This window comes from Rutilus rutilus (genome assembly GCF_951802725.1).
Source record: "Rutilus rutilus genome assembly, chromosome: 15".
NCBI lineage: Eukaryota > Metazoa > Chordata > Actinopteri > Cypriniformes > Leuciscidae > Rutilus > Rutilus rutilus.
In genome coordinates, this window is record NC_140220.1 from 20642482 (window position 1) to 20661646 (window position 19165).

The 19165-nt window shown below is 38.5% G+C and overlaps 1 protein-coding gene across 8 annotated transcripts in view; it reads left to right on the forward strand.

The window, feature by feature from the left end:
• rad51b (RAD51 paralog B) overlaps nt 1–19165 on the forward strand; it is a 75343-nt gene that overhangs the window by 12017 nt on the left and 44161 nt on the right. Inside the window, exons 2-9 of one of the 8 annotated variants that reach the window (XM_084433132.1) lie at nt 81–140; nt 1087–1289; nt 2195–2270; nt 2376–2489; nt 2579–2683; nt 10968–11104; nt 11185–11304; nt 12346–12529. In XM_084433132.1, the coding sequence (XP_084289258.1) occupies nt 2406–2489; nt 2579–2683; nt 10968–11104; nt 11185–11304; nt 12346–12529 (630 nt within the window). In that variant the 5' untranslated portion in view covers nt 81–140; nt 1087–1289; nt 2195–2270; nt 2376–2405. Of the gene's footprint in view, nt 1–66; nt 141–1041; nt 1290–2171; nt 2271–2375; nt 2490–2578; nt 2684–10967; nt 11105–11184; nt 11305–12345; nt 12530–19165 lie in introns of those variants that run through there. The other 7 variants (XM_084433129.1, XM_084433128.1, XM_084433131.1 and 4 more) reach the window with 7 other exon arrangements.

A 19165-nucleotide genomic window follows, 5' to 3' on the forward strand; every position in this document is an offset into this window, starting at 1 on the left:
ATATTAAAATGATATGTTATATGTATATTTATATCGGCCAGATTTATCTGCAGTAATTCCTCTCAGTCTATTTTAACCAGGCCCTGGCGGTGGATCTTTTGCCAAGTGTCATGGACAGACAGGCTGCTTATCTCTATCAGGTACAGAGATAGTGAAAGACAGGCCCGATACTTTGTCCATACATGGGTCTCCTGTGTGTCCCAGTCAAACTTCACACCGGCCGTCAGATGCCATATGAGAGCATTCTCAAATACTTGTGGCTCAAACGTCTGTGACGGGTCAGAGAGTTTCTCCAGGGCATGTCTTTCCATTTAAAAGGGCATTTGAGGCGGTTTGATTTGATTTTACATGTTAAAAATATTTCTGGTGCTGACTTTATCACAATGATCTCCTCAAGGACTTGGTCATCTGATTTGGTGACTATTATGCACTCTAAAAAAAGGAATCTTTATTTTCAAAAGCCACAATGACTCTAAACTATTTTTAAGGATTGGTAGGCCTACTGTGATTCCCATACATTTATCATGTTAAAAAACAATTCTGGGAAATGCTTTAAATTTGTCATCTCATCCCCTCACATTTTTGGAACTCTATTCTCTCTCTCTCTCTCTCTCTCTCTCTCTCTCTCTCTCTCTCTCTCTCTCTCTCTCTCTCTCTCTCTCTCTCTCTCCAAATAAATAAATAAATAAATAAATAAATAAATAAATAAATAAATAAATAAATAAATACTGGGTAGGCTACCCTAAAGGGTCTAATATGTGCCATTTAGGTAGTACACTTTTGGTACCAATATACTTTACTAAGATGCACTCTTTAGGTACACATACCGCCCCAGTGACAGCTTTTGTACTTTTTTTTTTCTGAGAGTTATGACAACATATGTAAAGCAATTTTCAAAGTTTTTTTTTTTTTTTTGTTATACAAGATTCAACTTTTTTTTTTTTAAGTCAGTTTAATGTAGGCTATTTAAGTTGATTGTACTTAAAACCTAAACTTTTCATTTTTAGATCTTCTGACAGTTTTCTGTTTCTCTTTGTGTAGATCCTGAAATTGGTTGAATCTTACCACACCTTCTCCTCCATGCAGGTGTAAATTAAGTCTCTTCTCAAGAAAATTCCCAAGATTATTAAAATGAGGAAATCATAAAAAGACCTCCATCGTCCTGACGTCAAGAGGGCAGAGTTGACAGCGAGGCATGACAAAAATAACTTGGGAGGATCACCAAGGTTATCAAAACATTAAAGAGATTCAAGAGGAAAGCATTTAATAAAGCCAAAACAAACAATATGGTAAATTTGATTATGATTTATTTTCAGCAGTTAGCCATTACATTCTTTAGTTATAAACACAACATCATCATTATTGCTCATGGCATCCCCTGTCAATGTTTAATCAACATAATTCTTTCAGTGTCATGATCAATTATCAAATAATTATGTTATTGTTCATAACAATACTTCATGTTCATTGCCCACTGAAAATGATTTGTGTCATCATAAATGTATGATATGATAAATATCACACATGTAAATGGGAGAAATGTAAACCCTCATTTACCTTAGTTCTTCATTATTTTGTGAAAATATTTTGGAGTTTAAAATACCTTAACCCTTATGAAAATTAACCATGATTTTTACTACAAATAAAACCAACAAACTGGTTATTGTAGTAAAATCACCATGGTAACCACAAATTAACCAAACTATTTTTGCTACACTAACCATAGTTTAACCATGGTATTTGTAGTAAAACTGTGGTTATACAAATGGTAATCAATCCGCCAAAAACATGTTTACTACACTTTTTCTATGATAAAACCATGGTTAATGTCAGCAAATGTATACTTCTCTACAGTATATGCCAAAATATTTACTATTTTAGTTTGTCCAGATTTACATTTTTGTTTATGAGCCCTTTCAATTTTAAATCTTGCTTCTTTTATCATATTACTAAGTTTTTCCATATTAGTATAATAAACTACATTACCCACAATGCACATGCGCTGGTTTTCTGTTTGTTTCCGGGCGCGCTTTGCAAAACTTATAACGGTGTTTTAGTTTTAGTTTTTATTAAACCAAAACCTGAAGCTGTCTGTATCATGTGTACAGTCGTTACCGAAGGTTGTCATTTAGCCTAGCATAGTTATATCACGATCGCATAACTTTTTTAAGGTTTTGTGTGTGTCAATGGCAAGTAAGAAGTTACGGAGGACGGGCGTCTCAGCTGATCTCTGCGAGCGACTCAAGCGGCATCAGGTGGAAACCTGCCAGGTAAGAGAGTTCAACCATCCTGATCTGCTGTTTTATCATATTAATGGCAGCTGTTTGAGGAACCGTCGTACAGTGAAGACTTAGTGTAACTCTGCCTTGTGTAAGGATGTTCTGTCCGTCACTCCCGTGGAGCTCATGCGGCTGGCCGGACTCAGTTATCCCGCTGCTCTGGAGCTCCTGCGTCTGGTCAGTAAAGCTTGTTCACCGACCGTGAGAACCGTAAGTCACTCACACACCCCATCAGGTCCTGTTGACTTATCGCGCGAAGCCTTTCATTAGTAGTAATGTTGTTTTGTTTTTGATGGCAGGCACTGGATTTATGGAGGAAAAAGGGAGAGCTGTGTTTCTCCACATCACTTCCTGTCCTGGACACGTTACTTCAGGGAGGTCTGCCGCGGGGTGCTCTCACTGAGGTACAGTACAGTGGTTTACTTTTGTAGCATTCTAAATGGACATTATGCGATTTACTCCCCCACATGCCGTTGAATCCTTTTTTTTTTTTTTTTTTTACCACATAAGGAAATGAAAATCTCTTGTAAATCATTATTATGAGATAAACAGTCGAAATTATGACATATGAAGCCAGGTGCACACTATGGGTTAAACCGTTTTGACTATTTTTCAAATAAAAGCTTTCCTGTTTCATAAATCGATTAACTTTTGCTTAATAACAATGAAAAAGGCCCTAATTTCTCTAAGTTTAAAAAAAGTCACCCCAGATAAACAATTGGATCAACCATATAACAAATGTTACTGCTTATAAGTAAGTAGCCCTTCCTAAAACTTTCTAGAACTGTCTAGAATTTTCTAGAACAATCAAAATCTGAGAGAGAGAGAGCTCAACTTGATACTGTTTGATATTTGTTTCAATAGCTATATATAATGTTGCACAAGATAAGTGACACTTCCTTACAAAAGAACACGTTATCTGGACCAATAATCTTGTGAGATCTCAGCAGTCACATAGAAGAAGAAGAAGAAGAAATGTGCCTTTAGATGAATCTTAACTAGAAGAAACGCACAAAATGTCACGTCAAATGCTAACTGTTGGACAGTACCAGTTTCTTGGAGCAGAAATCAAAGGAAGCAAGGAGCGAATGGTGGTAATTTTAATTGAAGTGACAAAATTATGGAAGAACAAATTGAATTTTCCAGTTTCTGATTTTATGTAAATTTCCTCTTTCATTGTTTTTAAGCGAAAGTCCATCGATTTATGATACAGGAATAGTCAAAAAGTTATAATCCTAGTGTGCTCTGTGTGATTATGGCGATTATTTGGCCGTCTGAGACAAATTTTGTGGATCCTAAAAGATTATCTTGCAGTCTTTGATCACTAGTTTGACATGTTCGCCGATAGCAGATTGATTAATGACCATTGCGATCAAATTTTACCTCAGACGAAACTCTGGCAGTGTCAGAAATTTTAAGGCACAGTCCTACAGTGTGGCTTCTCCTACAACCATCAAATAAAAAAACAAAAGGAGCGAAGAACCTGAAGACGTGATTAGTGAGACAACAACAAACTGCCACTTGCTATACACACACATCTTAGTTTTTTCTTTTCAAGAAAAGCCATGATCAAAATTAACGCTAGAGATAGCTTCCATTTCTATCCCACATCTCAGTGTCACCGAACGTGTCACTGATTGATGATTTAAAACTCCAGATGGGTTTTCTTGCGTGCGTCTGTTTTTAATGCGTCTTGACTGCTGTACAGTCTGACATTTATGACATCTGTGATCCTACAGTGTGACATGGATTACAGTGGGGATCATGTTAGTACATTGATTCTGACAAGAAACAGTCATAAAGGACTTTTATAAATCGTACAGTGTGCATCCGGCTTAAGTCATAGTCAGAAAAGTCGAAACTATGATGTAAAATGTTGAAATAATGACTTACTAGTACCCTGGAAATCCATAGTTCTCGCGAGAGCACAATTTGAATTTGCTCAGCGAGTCACTCTGGCATTGAGTAATGATGCTCATTAACTATGCCCTTGTAGCCGAGCTGCACCAATCACATCGAGTTATCTGATAAAGGCGGGCCAGAGGCGAGCTAAACATATGACGACAGCGCTGCAACGTTGAAGTCATTAGTAAACATTGCAAGATGGCTATGGATGAATACCAGTTGTTTGAAACGGCTTTGGCCGCTACATTGAACGAGTTAGACTTGGCTTTTTATCTAAAACAGGAACAGAAGACGCCGCTCGAATCGTTCCTTTGCAAGAAGGACGTTTTTACTGTTTTGCCGACCGGATACGACAAGAGTCTAATCTACCAGTTAGCTCCGCTGGTAGCTAAGCGTATGGGGCTCTGGATACGTCACCCCGTGTATTGTTATGATTGGTCGTAGTGTTATCCAATTGCGTGCCGTGAGATTTTCAAATGCATGCTTGGTGCCCGCCCCTCGAGTTGAGGCGTTTTTCATTACTCAATGCCAGACCCTTAATCTTTCGGATTTGGGTCTGGATTTCCAGGCTAACTTGCTAGTAGAAATAGTTGGGAAAAGTCACTAGAGATGTATCGATGTATCGGCCGCCGATATTTATCGGATGCTTTTAAACTATTTAAAACCATCTGAATATCGGCTATAGCATGAAAAAGGCCTATATAACAAACTGATGGTTTATTAATTAACTGCGTGAAGGCACTGAGTTCTGTCAGGACCACTATCGTCCAACACGATTGACAGTTAGCATGCAGTTAGGATTGGCGGTATGGTTCTGTTCTGGGCAAGAACTCCCTGCGCATCCATGCAGCCTAGCATGGATAAGAGCAGGGAGAGCAGCAATAACCGCCCTAAGGGTAAACAGAACAGAACCAACATGAGTGTATTGCAGATATCATTAATTCAATATTTTTAAAGTACAACATGATTTGAGAATTTATTCTGATTCAAGGGGAATCAGAATGCCATACTGACTGACGAGAGGAGGAGCTGGGGATGGAGGAGGGTAATTAGCTCCTGAGAAACGCGATAGCTGCTGATAATACTGAAGGAGCGTCGTATTCCTGTAAGTAGACGTAGATTAGCTGAGAGTCAGCTGATGCAAGCTTGACTAACGTAACCTGCCAGAACTGACACTACGCTTGATTTATATAATGTCTGGTGCATAATCCAACATTTTTCTCTGGGTAAAATAATCAAATACTTGCTAAAACAAATTTTTAATTGTACAAAAAACAGCAGGGCTTGACAATATATGTGTATATATAGCCATATGTATAGCCTAGGTATGTATACTTTCGCCTCCATATGCTTCTATATCATGATGTTCTCCATGATGTTATTTTCCTTATGCAACACAATTATTTTTTTATATTTTTATATTATTATGCTGCTTAGATGTCAGTAAGATCAAATGTCATTTATCACGATGTTAAACTTGCATAATAGTTGATTAAAAGCTTTATCGGAGGAAAAGTTTATCAGTGAAATACAATACACAAAGCAACTGTATAGCTTTAAAAGTATAGAATATAGCACACAAGATGTACAGACTATTTTATAGTGCTTTTCCATTGTCACTATGAACTTAAAAAAATAAAAAAATAATTCTGTGGCCACATACAAACTGCGAACTGTTTTGGTAGTGATGATCGCATTTAAATGCGTTCTTTAAAAAAGCGAATCCCCTATTTATTTGGCTTTTAGACAATTATTTTAGTTTATGTCATTGAGAGCCAAATATGTTTATATATAAAATATAAATGCACATACTGTATATATTGTATAAAAACCTGTTTGTACTGTGTAAAGTATTATTTGATTTTTTAAATATATAAATAACATATTATTAAATAGCCTAAATAATAATAGAAGAATAATATCTGGCCAGTTTTTAGAAAGCTAAATAAAACAATCATGGCAGTATTGGTCATTTCAACATGCTATATTTATTTATTTATTTTTTTTTTTTTTTACTCAGAAATAGCCATTTCTACCTGATCAAATATTTTAGCGCTTTACATAATTATATAAAAACTAATTTATAGAAATGTCAATGCTATTTTTGTACATTGAATCAATAAGTTTATACATTTGATCAATTTCCATGACTGTTCCAGGTCTAAAAAATACCTCATATATATATATCGAGGTTTTCCAAGACTGGGTGAATTCTGGTTCTTAAATAAAAATGTTAGTTCAGTTCATGAGGGTACATAGTTGGGGGCCTTAAGCACATTTTCGCGCAAATTCATCTAAAAGCGCCAAATTTGGCACAGATGTAGCTCAGGTCATACCGAAATTATTTAGCTAGGGCGCCGGAGCCAGCGACCCTTGGGGCCAAGATGGCGGCCAAATCCAATATGGCCGCTGCCCGAAAAGGGTTCCGGCTTTAACTTTTGAACCACATGAGTTACAAATACAAACTTGATATGTTTTTCAGCTTAATTGATCATGAGAAACACATAGGAATGTTTATATTTATGACCCAGTATATCTGGACCCCTCGATCCTCCAATTCCAATATGGCTGCGGTCCAAAAAAGCAGTTTGGGCTGTAGTATGGGGCCTTACACACCATTGTTCGCGCAAATTCATCTACAAGCACCAAATTTGGCACAGATGTAGCTGAGGGGATACTGAAATGATTTAGCCAGGGCGCCCGAGCCAATGGTCCCTGAGACCAAGATGGCGGCCAAATCCAATATGGCCGCCGCCTGAAAGGGTTTCAGCTATAGCTTAGAGCCAGATGAGATACAAATACAAACTTGATGTCTATTTTACCTTCTTTGACCATGGGAAACCCATAGGAATACTTACATTTATGATTGGGTATATCAGGACCCCCCAAATTCCCTAAATTCAATATGGCTGCTGTCCGAAAAACGGTTTTGTCTACAAATTTTTAACCAAATGCGCTACAAATGAGGATGTGGTGTCTATTTTATGTTTATTGACCACAGGAAGTCCATTGGCATATTTATATTTATGCTTGTGTAAGTCTGGAACCTGTATTCTTTTCAAGACTGTGGTTGAAAATCCTTTTTTTTACTACAACTTTGAAGGTTATTCTCAATGTTGATTCATTTCCTTATAAAAGTGAAATGGTTTTCAGTGTACCACAGGTGAATACATTTCAAAGTGTAATCATATAAGAAAGAATAAGACACAATTATTATTGCAAGGCAATATTTATATTATGTTAAATTATTAAAATAATAATATAGTCAATTTTTCCAAAACTCTTAAAGGTTTGCTTAGCATAACAAAAAAACAGCAATAACATAAAAAACAACAGTGAATTCTCATGGTCTCTCACATGAATTATCATTATCACTCACAATCACCGGATCTCTCATTGTCTTCACCATCATTGTTTGTACAAGCACCCTCACATGCACATACAGAAGTGCAACGAACTCCGGCTTTACAGCACTTACAGTGCCCTCTACATGCTGTCTTGCAGCCACAGTGGAGGAGAATGGTGCAGGCTTTACTGGCGTCTCCGAGATTAGTCCAGTAAGGTTCCCAAGTCTTGCTCGTAGAGTCCCGAAACCAACCCCATGCATTAAACTCTGGGATATCTTGCTGGACAGCGGTTGCCTGATTCCAGTAGAAGCTGGCCTGCAGCAGTGCTCTTTTGATGTGCTGAATCAATGCAGCTTGGGTGGGTGCCAGGTTTTCGAGATACTTGGTACCATTCGAGAAAAGGTGATGTCTAGCTTCATCTATACGGCTGGAACCACAGCTCTTGCTGTACATGATGAGCTCATGTGACAGATTCATAGCTCATGGTCCAAATGGTCCGGCCAACTACTGAAAAAACATTCCATGACTACGTTAACACCAATATTGCTGGGTTTGTGAGGTCACACATGAGCTATGAATCTGTCACGTGATTGGATATTGTGTTTGATACATATCCAGAGGAGAAACTCAAAACACAAACTCACCAATGCAGAGGAACCGGATCAAGAACTAAAGTAGATGGGAGAGCTCCAATTCCAAAACGTAACTGGATATATCTATTATATATATATATACTGGATATATTGTTATATATCTAACTATTTGGATATATCAGTGAAGAGATAACCAAGCATGGCATGTCAGGTAAACTCCTCCTTTCCACCAAGAAAGATGCTGTACTCTCCAACAGACCAGGGTATGACATGTCTGCCCTTCAGCCTTGTAATCATCCAGAAGCAGATACAAGAATAATCCTGCATCTTGCACATGCTGGGGCCAATGGCCATAAAAAGGCATTTGTCCGGTCTGTCGACAGCGATGTTGTCATCCTTGCCATCCGCTTCTTCAACACACTCGGCCTCACAGAGCTCTGGATCAGCTTTGCAGGTGGAAAAAACTATAGGGACATTCCTGCTCATGAAATCAGCAAGGATCTTGGTCCCCAGAAGTCACTAGCCTTACCACTCTTCCACGCTTTAACAGCCTGTGACACAACCTCAGCCTTCCTGTGCCATGGGAAAAAGAGTGCATGGGCAGCTTGGGAGGCAACACCAGATCTCACAGAATCTCTGGTTACCCTCACCTTGGAGCCTGAACAGATCAACAATGACTTCCATGTCCAAAGACTGGAGCGTATGGTCATCATCATGTACAGCAAGAGCTGTGGTTCCAGCCGTATAGATGAAGCTAGACATCACCTTTTCTCGAATGGTACCAAGTATCTTGAGAACCTGCCACCCACCCAAGCTGCATTGATTCAGCACATCAAAAGAGCACTGCTGCAGGCCAGCTTCTACTGGAATCAGGCAACCGCTGTCCAACAAGATATCCCAGAGTTTAATGCATGGGGTTGGTTTCGGGACTCTACGAGCAAGACTTGGGAACCTTACTGGACTAATCTCGGAGACGCCAGTAAAGCCTGCACCATTCTCCTCCACTGTGGCTGCAAGACAGCATGTAGAGGGCACTGTAAGTGCTGTAAAGCCGGAGTTCGTTGCACTTCTGTATGTGCATGTGAGGGTGCTTGTACAAACAATGATGGTGAAGACAATGAGAGATCCGGTGATTGTGAGTGATAATGATAATTCATGTGAGAGACCATGAGAATTCACTGTTGTTTTTTATGTTATTGCTGTTTTTTTGTTATGCTAAGCAAACCTTTAAGAGTTTTGGAAAAATTGACTATATTATTATTTTAACAATTTGACATAATATAAATATTGCCTTGCAATAATAATTGTGTCTTATTCTTTCTTATATGATTACACTTTGAAATGTATTCACCTGTGGTAAACTGAAAACCATTTAACTTTTATAAGGAAATGAATCAACATTGAGAATAACCTTCAAAGTTGTGGTAAAAAAAAGGATTTTCAACCACAGTCTTGAAAAGAATACAGGTTCCAGACTTACACAAGCATAAATATAAATATGCCAATGGACTTCCTGTGGTCAATAAACATAAAATAGACACCACATCCTCATTTGTAGCGCATTTGGTTAAAAATTTGTAGTCAAAACCGTTTTTCGGACAGCAGCCATATTGAATTTAGGGAATTTGGGGGGTCCTGATATACCCAATCATAAATGTAAGTATTCCTATGGGTTTCCCATGGTCAAAGAAGGTAAAATAGACATCAAGTTTGTATTTGTATCTCATCTGGCTTAAAAGCTATAGCCAAAACCCTTTCAGGCGGTGGCCATATTGGATTTGGCCGCCATCTTGGTCTCAGGGACCATTGGCTCGGGCGCCCTGGCTAAATCATTTCAGTATCCCCTCAGCTACATCTTTGCCAAATTTGGTGCTTGTAGATGAATTTGCGCGAACAATGGTGTGTAAGGCCCCATACTACAGCCCAAACTGCTTTTTTGGACAGCGGCCATATTGGAATTGGAGGATCGAGGGGTCCAGATATACTGGGTCATAAATATAAACATTCCTATGTGTTTCTCATGATCAATTAAGCTGAAAAACATATCAAGTTTGTATTTGTAACTCATGTGGTTCAAAAGTTAAAGCCGGAACCCTTTTCGGGCGGCGGCCATATTGGATTTGGCCGCCATCTTGGCCCCAAGGGTCGCTGGCTCCGGCGCCCTAGCTAAATCATCTCGGTATGACCTGAGCTACATCTGTGCCAAATTTGGCGCTTTTAGATGAATTTGCGCGAAAATACCTATTTATGTGCTTAAGGCCCCCAACTAACAGATTAAAATGGTTTTTCAGGCAATTCGAAAAATAAATATTTCGCAAAACTGCAATGGAAACAGTTTTTGCGCATTTACAGGTCACCTGACGTAGATGACGCGGTATGTTTGGACAGAATATGAGACAGAGTTCTTTATTAAATTCATAATAGACAGAAGAATTACAGGAACACTGGATTCTGAACTTCAAAGAAATGCCACAATCAGGACCTCGAAGCAGAAATGACATGAGTGAGAAACACCTAGAAACACCTCAAATGTGCCGCTCTCAAATATAGGCTAAGGGTCTTTCCTTGCCATTAATGACTGGATAACACACATAGGCCTACGTCTCCTCTGATTAATAATAATGGCCAGTGCGGTGGCTGAGATACATAAACCTACCAGCGTTCGTTGCTATGATTTTTGGAGTGACTTGTCGCGAGAAGAAAAAATTAAGCTTTAGTCGCATAACATCGGTTAATGGAAAAATCGCAAGAGTTTTGCGCAAATCTGTAATGGAAATGCGCCTACTGTCATTTTATTTGAGTAAACTGTCTCTAAGTAATCATGACACCGTCTGTGTTCTCAGGTGACCGGCCCGTCAGGCTGTGGAAAGACTCAGTTCTGTATTATGCTCAGCGTTTTGGCTACATTGCCGAAGAGCATGGGAGGTCTGGACAGTGGAGTCATCTACATCGACACAGAGTCGGCATTCTCTGCTGAAAGGTGTTTAAAAACGTTTGCATGCTCTCTCTGATCTGCACTTTTTTGTGTTTCCTCTTAAACTAACCGTCTTCCTCTCTAAGACTGATAGAAATGGCACAGGCCAGATTCCCAGAATTCTTCTCGGTGAAGGAGCGTCTGCTGGAGATGGCATCTCGTGTTCATCTTTTCAGGGAATTGACCTGTCAGGATGTCCTGAATAGGTTAGAACACCTCCCAAACACATAATATTTAGTTCCAGTTACTGTACTTTTAAAATAATAGTTTTTAATTTAAAAATTACACTTGTCATTATTTCCTTTTATTCATGAGATTCACTCCAGCTCAATTTCTATGCACTGCTTTTAGGTGTTTCCTGTAGCTCTTAACAGTAAAGCATGAAGCTTGCAATGCCAATGTCTTTGGTTCGATTCTAAGGGAATGCATGCCATGAAGTGATTAAATGTACACTACCAATCAAAATGAATTAATAACTTTTTTATGTTTTTGAAAGAAGTCTCTGATGTTCACCATTTAACTAAAAAAATACAGTAAAAACAGTAATATTGTCAAAACATATTACAATTTAAAATAAGTAAAAACATTTTTTATTAAAAATGACTTTTTAGTACATATCTCGTTTTACAGCAGTGGGAAAAACAAACCATTTTTTTTATTACTAAACAGTGCTTTGTTGAATAAACTATTTCTGTCTTTAAATAAAAAAGTCAATTAAAGTCAATATTACTTTTTACACACTTTTTTCACATATTTGAAATGCTTACACTTGTCTTTTGGATAAAAAAAGTGAAATATTTTATAATAAGGTTAGAATTATTGCACAACCCGTCTTTGGCTACTGGATGATCTGGCTGTGGCAAAATAAATGACATCAAAATGACATTTTAATATATAATAATCTATAAAAATAAATCCTACCTTGGTAAGCCTATATAGTCTATATAGTGTATATATAGTAAGTAATATATAAGTCTATATAGACTTCTTTCCAAAACATAAAATCGCAATTATTCCAAACCTTTCACCAGTAGTGTATAGAATAATAAATGCAACTGAATTCGCTTTGGATCAAAGCGTCTGCTAAATGCATGAATGTAAAAGTAAAATGTAAATGCAATGAATACAAATCCTGAATTTAAAATTGACTACAAGATCATGATGGTCTCTTATGCTAGGCCAGGCTGTATTTAATCTTGTGAACACACATTAGTGGGGCGTTTTATTGCTGCTCTGATGTTACACAGACTGGAGCGTCTGGAGGAGGACATAATTGCTTGTCGAGTGGGGCTCCTTATTTTGGATTCTGTGGCCTCTGTTGTAAGGAAGGAGTTTGACACGTCGCTGCCGGGTAATCTAATGCACAGAAGTAATTTACTGGGCCAGGAAGCTGCTGTACTGAAGTACCTCTCACAGGAGTTCTGCATCCCAGTAAGATTATTTACATGGTTGTGTATGTCTGAATTTTTCAAATATCGCACACTTGTAGTGCATATGGTCAACCACAAGGTGTGGCTATACATTTACGTTTATGCATTTCAGTGCTGTGCTATTGGTCACCTCTATATTTCAAACACCAGAGGGCGTTAGAGAGCCCAGATGAATTAGAAAAACACTCTAGGCCTTTTCACACAAAGCCTGCTCCTTTTCCATGTTATTTGATCTTGGGAATTTCCACACTACTTTAAGATCTTCAAAGATACATACGTGAAGCCTTTACTCACCTCCTGCATCACCAACACATTTATCTAGAAGAGGAAAGATAGGATTGCACCGGAATATGGTTTTCTGCTTCCTACTCATGAAGAGTGTAACAGCTGGAGGGCTGTTCCAGGGTCAGGTTGTGCTCTGTCTGTATTCTTCTTATCCACTAGTTTGCAGCTGAATACATAAAGTGGGTTCCGAAAGTCTGAGCAAATTATTTTTTGAATCATTTACATTTTTATGATTATTGTATAGAGAAAAGTACAGTATACAATAATAGGAAGTTCATGTTAATGTAAGCTAATTGCTTCTGTAGTTCTATTTACTTTTGTTTTATTGAATACATATTTCCAGCAAATTATATTTTAAACATTTCAATTATTATTATTATTAATATATTTATAATAAGAAAAATAAAATACTAAGAAATTCATGTTAATTTATTTTGATTGCTTTTGTTTTTTTTATATATATTTTAATTTAATACATAATCTAGTTACATTTTAAAATGATTATTATTATAGAGAAACATAAAATATGAAGAAATTCATGTTAATTTGTTAATTGCTTTTGTATTCCTATTTATTTTTTGTTTTTATTTAATACATTCTAGCAAATTATATATTAAACATTTAAATTATTTTTATTATTATTATTATCGAAAAATGTTTGTTAATTTCACAGTTGAGCTGTATAGATAATCCAACAGACAATGCGTGACGCAGAATCAACAATCAGGAATAACTTTAATAAACACAGAAGAGAACACAACTACCATAACTTTAACACGATGTTGAAGTGAGGAAAACTGAGGGCTTAAATTAGCCTGGATGCCAGACGAATTTAGCCCCGCCCACAAAATTTTTAGGTCGGGAAATTCGGTCTGGACTTGATCCGTTGTGGAGCAATTATGCTCGAACCAGAGCGGTTCGGACCAATCAAATTGTCAGGGCGGGCTTTATATGATGATCAACAGTAACGTAATCATCCACGTCACCAAAGAGCGCTTGGGTTGAATTTGTTTACAACAAAGATGACTGCCGCTGGAGAATTGAGATTTCACGAGTTCACACTTACAAATAAGTCAGATAAAATAAATGCGTATTTGGCGTGCTGTCCGAGGAGAGGGCTCCGGGCTCGGTATTCGGTCCGAACCCAAAGTACCGATCAAGGCATTTGTCGATCGGAAAGATGAATGAAGAACATACGTCACTTACTCCGTTGCTCTGATTGGTTGTAGGTCTATTCAATTGAGTGCAGAGGCATTTTCTTTCCTGGTTCGGTTGAAACACGCCCCTTAATCACAGCCCAATAGAACAGTTTCAGACTCATATTCTGACTAGAATCTGAGTATGACGACGTCAGGCTAGGCTTAAATATCAACAGAACAGGGAACAGGTGTGTACTAATAAGGAACCGTGACAGCTAATGAATGAAAGATGAATCAGGCAAAACAATGACCATGACTAGAAACTAAATGGAACAAGACAATGAACCAGAGCATGACTATGAACTAAAGACATGATCGTGACACCCCCAGGAAAGCACGTCCTCACGCTGTAAATGTCCAGCAGAGGCAATAGGGGTTCTGGAAATGAGGACCTGGAGACAGACATGAACTTGAAGGGGCTGGAAGAAGATAAACCCAAGGGGGAGACAATGGTGGGAGGAGCCAGGACAGAGATGGGAGGAGCCAGAGGATGACCCAGAGCCAAGACAGGTTGAAGGCCCACAGCAGAACTGATGGATGGAGGAGCCAGCCTGCAGTCAGGAGCCTGACCAAGTGAGGTGGAGACTTGACCAGAGGGAATCTAGGTGTAGCAGAGGAGACGTAAAACCAGGGTGACATCGAATGCCGGGAGGGCCATGGTGGAGCTGCAGGCCGGCGTGACCTAGGTGGAGGTGTGGGCTTGGCAGACCAGGGAAGAGACGGTGGGAGTGAATACAAGAATGATACCAGATAGAAAGAGGAGCCCGGTGGAGCCAGAGGGGTGGAGGATTGAGGCACATCTGATAACTACAAGTCCAAGGCGGCAATTGACCAAGGTGGAGCCAGAGGGACGAGGAAGCCTGGCGGAGCCTGAGGGATGACAGGCCACGGTGAAGCCTAGGGAGAGCCAAGGTGGAGCCGATGTGTCGGAGGGCTGAGGTGGAGTCCGGCGTTGGAGGCTCGAGAGGGAGATGAGGGATCCACAGACCACGGCAGAGCTGATGACTGAGAAGCCCCAGGTGAATCCGTGCAGCCAGGCGGAACCACTGGAGAAGCTGAAGAGAAACAGTGGCGATGAGGCAGAGGAACTGGATGGTTTTGGCAAAAGAGGAGGAAAAGGGTGGGACCATCCAGGACGAAGGAGCTTTGGAACTGGGCAGAGCCAATGGCATTGAAGGAGACTTGGTGCAGGACAATGAATGAGACTTGGTGCTGGATGACGAACGAGACTTGGTGCTGGTTTGACTCAATGGCGACAAAGACGACTTGGAACTGGGCTTAACCAGCAATGACGAAGACAACATCGGACTGGATGGAACCAGCGGAAACTGTAGACCAGCAAATATTTCCTCATCCAGCTCATAAAATAATTCCTCAGTAACCTAGCTCATTTCAAGCACATCAGCAACGAGAGCGTGGGCAGTGCTCCAATCCATTCCAAGGAACTCTACTAATATGCCCTCGACGACAGACGCTGATGCCGGCTCACACTCCTGGACAGATTCCGCGATGGGCTTGGGCTCCGGGGTGAACGTGGCCTCTGGCAATGACCCTGGCTCTATTTTCATGGTGGGCTCTGGCTTGTGATCCGTTGCGGGAATAACTGTAGGATGGCTGGGCTCCTGGACCAGAGTGGAGCTGGCGTTGCCCTCATTCGCTTGGCAGATGGTAAGTTTCACTGCACCAGCACCCACTCCACATACTTTGCGAAGCTCCCTCAAGCACCATCCATAGGTAGGTATGCCTTTAACCCTGTTGAGGCTTGTTGAGGCTGGTGTTCAAGAATACGCAAAACAAGCTGTCAGGGTAGTGGGTAAGGCATGCCAGATCTAGGAAGTCATGTGATCCTTGAGGAAGCTATTCCCCTGCTCCAGCAGTAGGAGACAAACAGCGGGGATATCCATAATTTTATTCCCCTTTCGTTGTTTTACCGGATGTATGCCGTACAAAGGAAAACAAAGAAAATAAGCTGCTTATTTGAAAGAGGAATGCCTGGGCTGCTTGTAGATACTAGCCCCACGATGTTCGAAGTCAAAGCTTAATGGTCCGATGCTTCTATAATAGTTAATGTTTGTTAATTGCTTCTGTTTTTCTGTTCGCTTTTGTCTTTGTTAAATACATATTTCTAGCTAATTATAATTATATTATTATTATCCTTATAGAGAAACATAAAATACTTTTTTTATGCATATTCTGATATTATAATCAGCAATTTAAATAAAGAAATATAATTTTCAATTCAGTTATACTACAACTGGCTAAAAATACAAAATAGAAGCGATTAACTAGATGTCTTAGTATTTTGTATTTCTTCCTTTTGCTTTACTTTTTTCTAGATTCAAATTTGATTTTGAATTCCAGATTTTCAGATTTAAGTTTGGACTCCAGTGTATCTACAAACTATAATTTAAAATGGGTTGCATTACAAATGCAGTTACAGATCATGTTTATTGTTACTTGAGGCAAATTAGGATGGATCTATCATTTTATTGACTATTTTTGTGCTTTGTTGACATTAGGATCAGGTTTTAATGTAAGTGTGTTTCAACAAAATACCGGGCATTCCCTTATTTCAAAATGACTAGTCAACTATTCTCAGAGGACATCTCAGGCTGTAACCCCAAAACTCATCTGATCTGCAGCTATTTGCCTCTCGTCCCCCTCCAGCCATGCTCATTTTAAAGATAGCTTTTGTGTTTTAAATCAGTGCAGTAAATGTCTGGCTTGACACTGCCAGTGGCCACAAGTGAGTTTTAATACTGCTTTCCACAGCAGTAGAAATGGGCCCCAACATGAAACCACATGGTAGATAACTCCTAGAGGTAGGTAACTATGTTATAGCCCCCCTCACACACATAAAAGCTCATAACCGTAAAATAGGTCAACCCATTAAGTTTCCAAAATAAAACCTTACACTTTAGCACCTAGAGCCAAACCGTAATGAGGTAATTAAGTTTGTTCTCCCAAGCTTTAGAAATATAAAGGAATGTTGAAATGTTTTAGGTTTTGGTTTTTGATTGTTTTTATTTGTGTAGTTTTGATTAACACTAGAACAGCCATGGCGGTCATTTTGACCGTTTTGAATTTTATATCTGCAATAACTTTGTTGAAAAAATAAATAAAATCCTGCTGGTACCTGACTTTTCCTAAAAGTGTCTGTATTTTCATTTAAAATGTTTTTCATATAAATTACACATAAGGCAAAAAAACAAATTAACATATTTACCTATTTCGGCCATAGACGGTAATATTGACCGCACTGAATTTCGCGGTATTATTATTCATATACCAATATACACAACAATAAAATGTGGTAAAAAAATATACAAAACATATTCCACAACAAATCATTTAAATGTAATGATATTCAGAACAGAACAAGAATGAAAAAATAACTATAAACAAGCCAAAATGAAATAGGCTACTTTCAAGCGAAAGTGAAAGTAAGCGGCGTTGGGCTCACGTAACTCTCTAATTAGAATCAAAATGTTTCAACATTTGCGATGTATTTGGATGGTAAACTATTCTTTATTATAGGCTTTGTACTTCACTCACGTTCCAATATCGACAGAAAAAAATCATCCTCTTCACATGCGCAAAATGGTACGAATTGTAGGCTATAGCCTACTGACTATATAAACAGAGCAGTGGAATTTTTGTGTGTTAGGTTGACTATTTTATTATTATATTTTATTATGGCTATAATGAACAGGCTGCGATGTCAAGATTGCAATGCTGGAATACGGTGTGTGTGTGTGTGTGTGTGTCTGTGTGCGTGCGTGCGTGTGTGTAAGGCGCGGGCGCGATCAACAGTGTAAACATGAAAACAGGCTACTCCGTCATTTTGTTCAGGACATCTACGGATATTATTATTTATAGATGTATAATTAAACTTGTTTAAATGTACAGTTTGGTGTTGTTTTGTTTTTAAAAGATATCCTAATACAATAAATGCATTAATCTCTCAATTGGGTATTTATCATTAAAGATATAGAGTTTGGAATCTAGCGGTCAAAATGACCGCTTGCGGCAGTTCTAGTAGTTATGGAATTCTGGCACTTCTAGTGTTAAGAGAGCCGTGGAAGACATACACTAGTGCAGTGGTTCACTTTAGGCCGCTTTAAATACCACATTTGATCAAATCAGAACATTGACCTAGTTCCAACAATCTTCGCTTTTTGTGTGCAAGCTTAAGTACTGTTAATGACATACTGCTATATTTTAATTAACACCAATATTCATGTACTTAAGATAGATCATGTTGTAAGGCTCTCAACAATCCCTTGTTTGACCCCTCTGCATATTTCTGGAAGAGCCCTATCAGATAAGCCTCTAAAAACTCACACATTACACAATAACAACATTTATTACAATGTAATTTCATGCGAAATATGTAAATGTTGTTTTTTTTTTTTTTTTTTTTTTTTTTTCAGAATTTATACAGTAGTGGCCATTGACATCTTTGACTATTGACAAAATTGCCATCACCTTTTTTCATTCGTGTGTGTGTGTGTATGTATGTGTATATATATATATATATATATATATATATATATATATATATATATACACATACACACACACACACACACACACACACACACACACACACACATACATGCGCACACATACACATATATATACAGTATCTCACAAAAGTGAGTACACCCCTCACATTTTAGCAAACATTTTAGTATCTACTAAAGGGACAATGCTATAGAAATTAAACTTGGATATATTTTAGAGTAGTCATTGTGCTGCTTGTATAGCAGTATGTATTTACTGTTCTCTGAAAATAACTCAACATACAGCCATTATTGTCAAAATAGCTGGCAACAAAAGTGAGTACACCCTAAGTGATAATAGCTGTACGTCGTTTAACCATGATGTCCTATTCATCATGTTCATGTTTTTGTCTGCTTGACAGGACCATACAAATTGTTTCTTGTATTAGAGCAGTTAGAATTTGTGCTTTGAGTAGAATTCTCTCATACTGACCACTGGATGTTCAACATGGCACCTCATGGCAAATAACTCTCTAAGGATTTGAGAATTAGAATTGTTGCTCTCCACAAAGATGGCATAGGCTATAAGAAGATTGGTAACACCTTGAAACTTAGTTACAGTACAGGCCAGGGTCATACAGAGGTTTT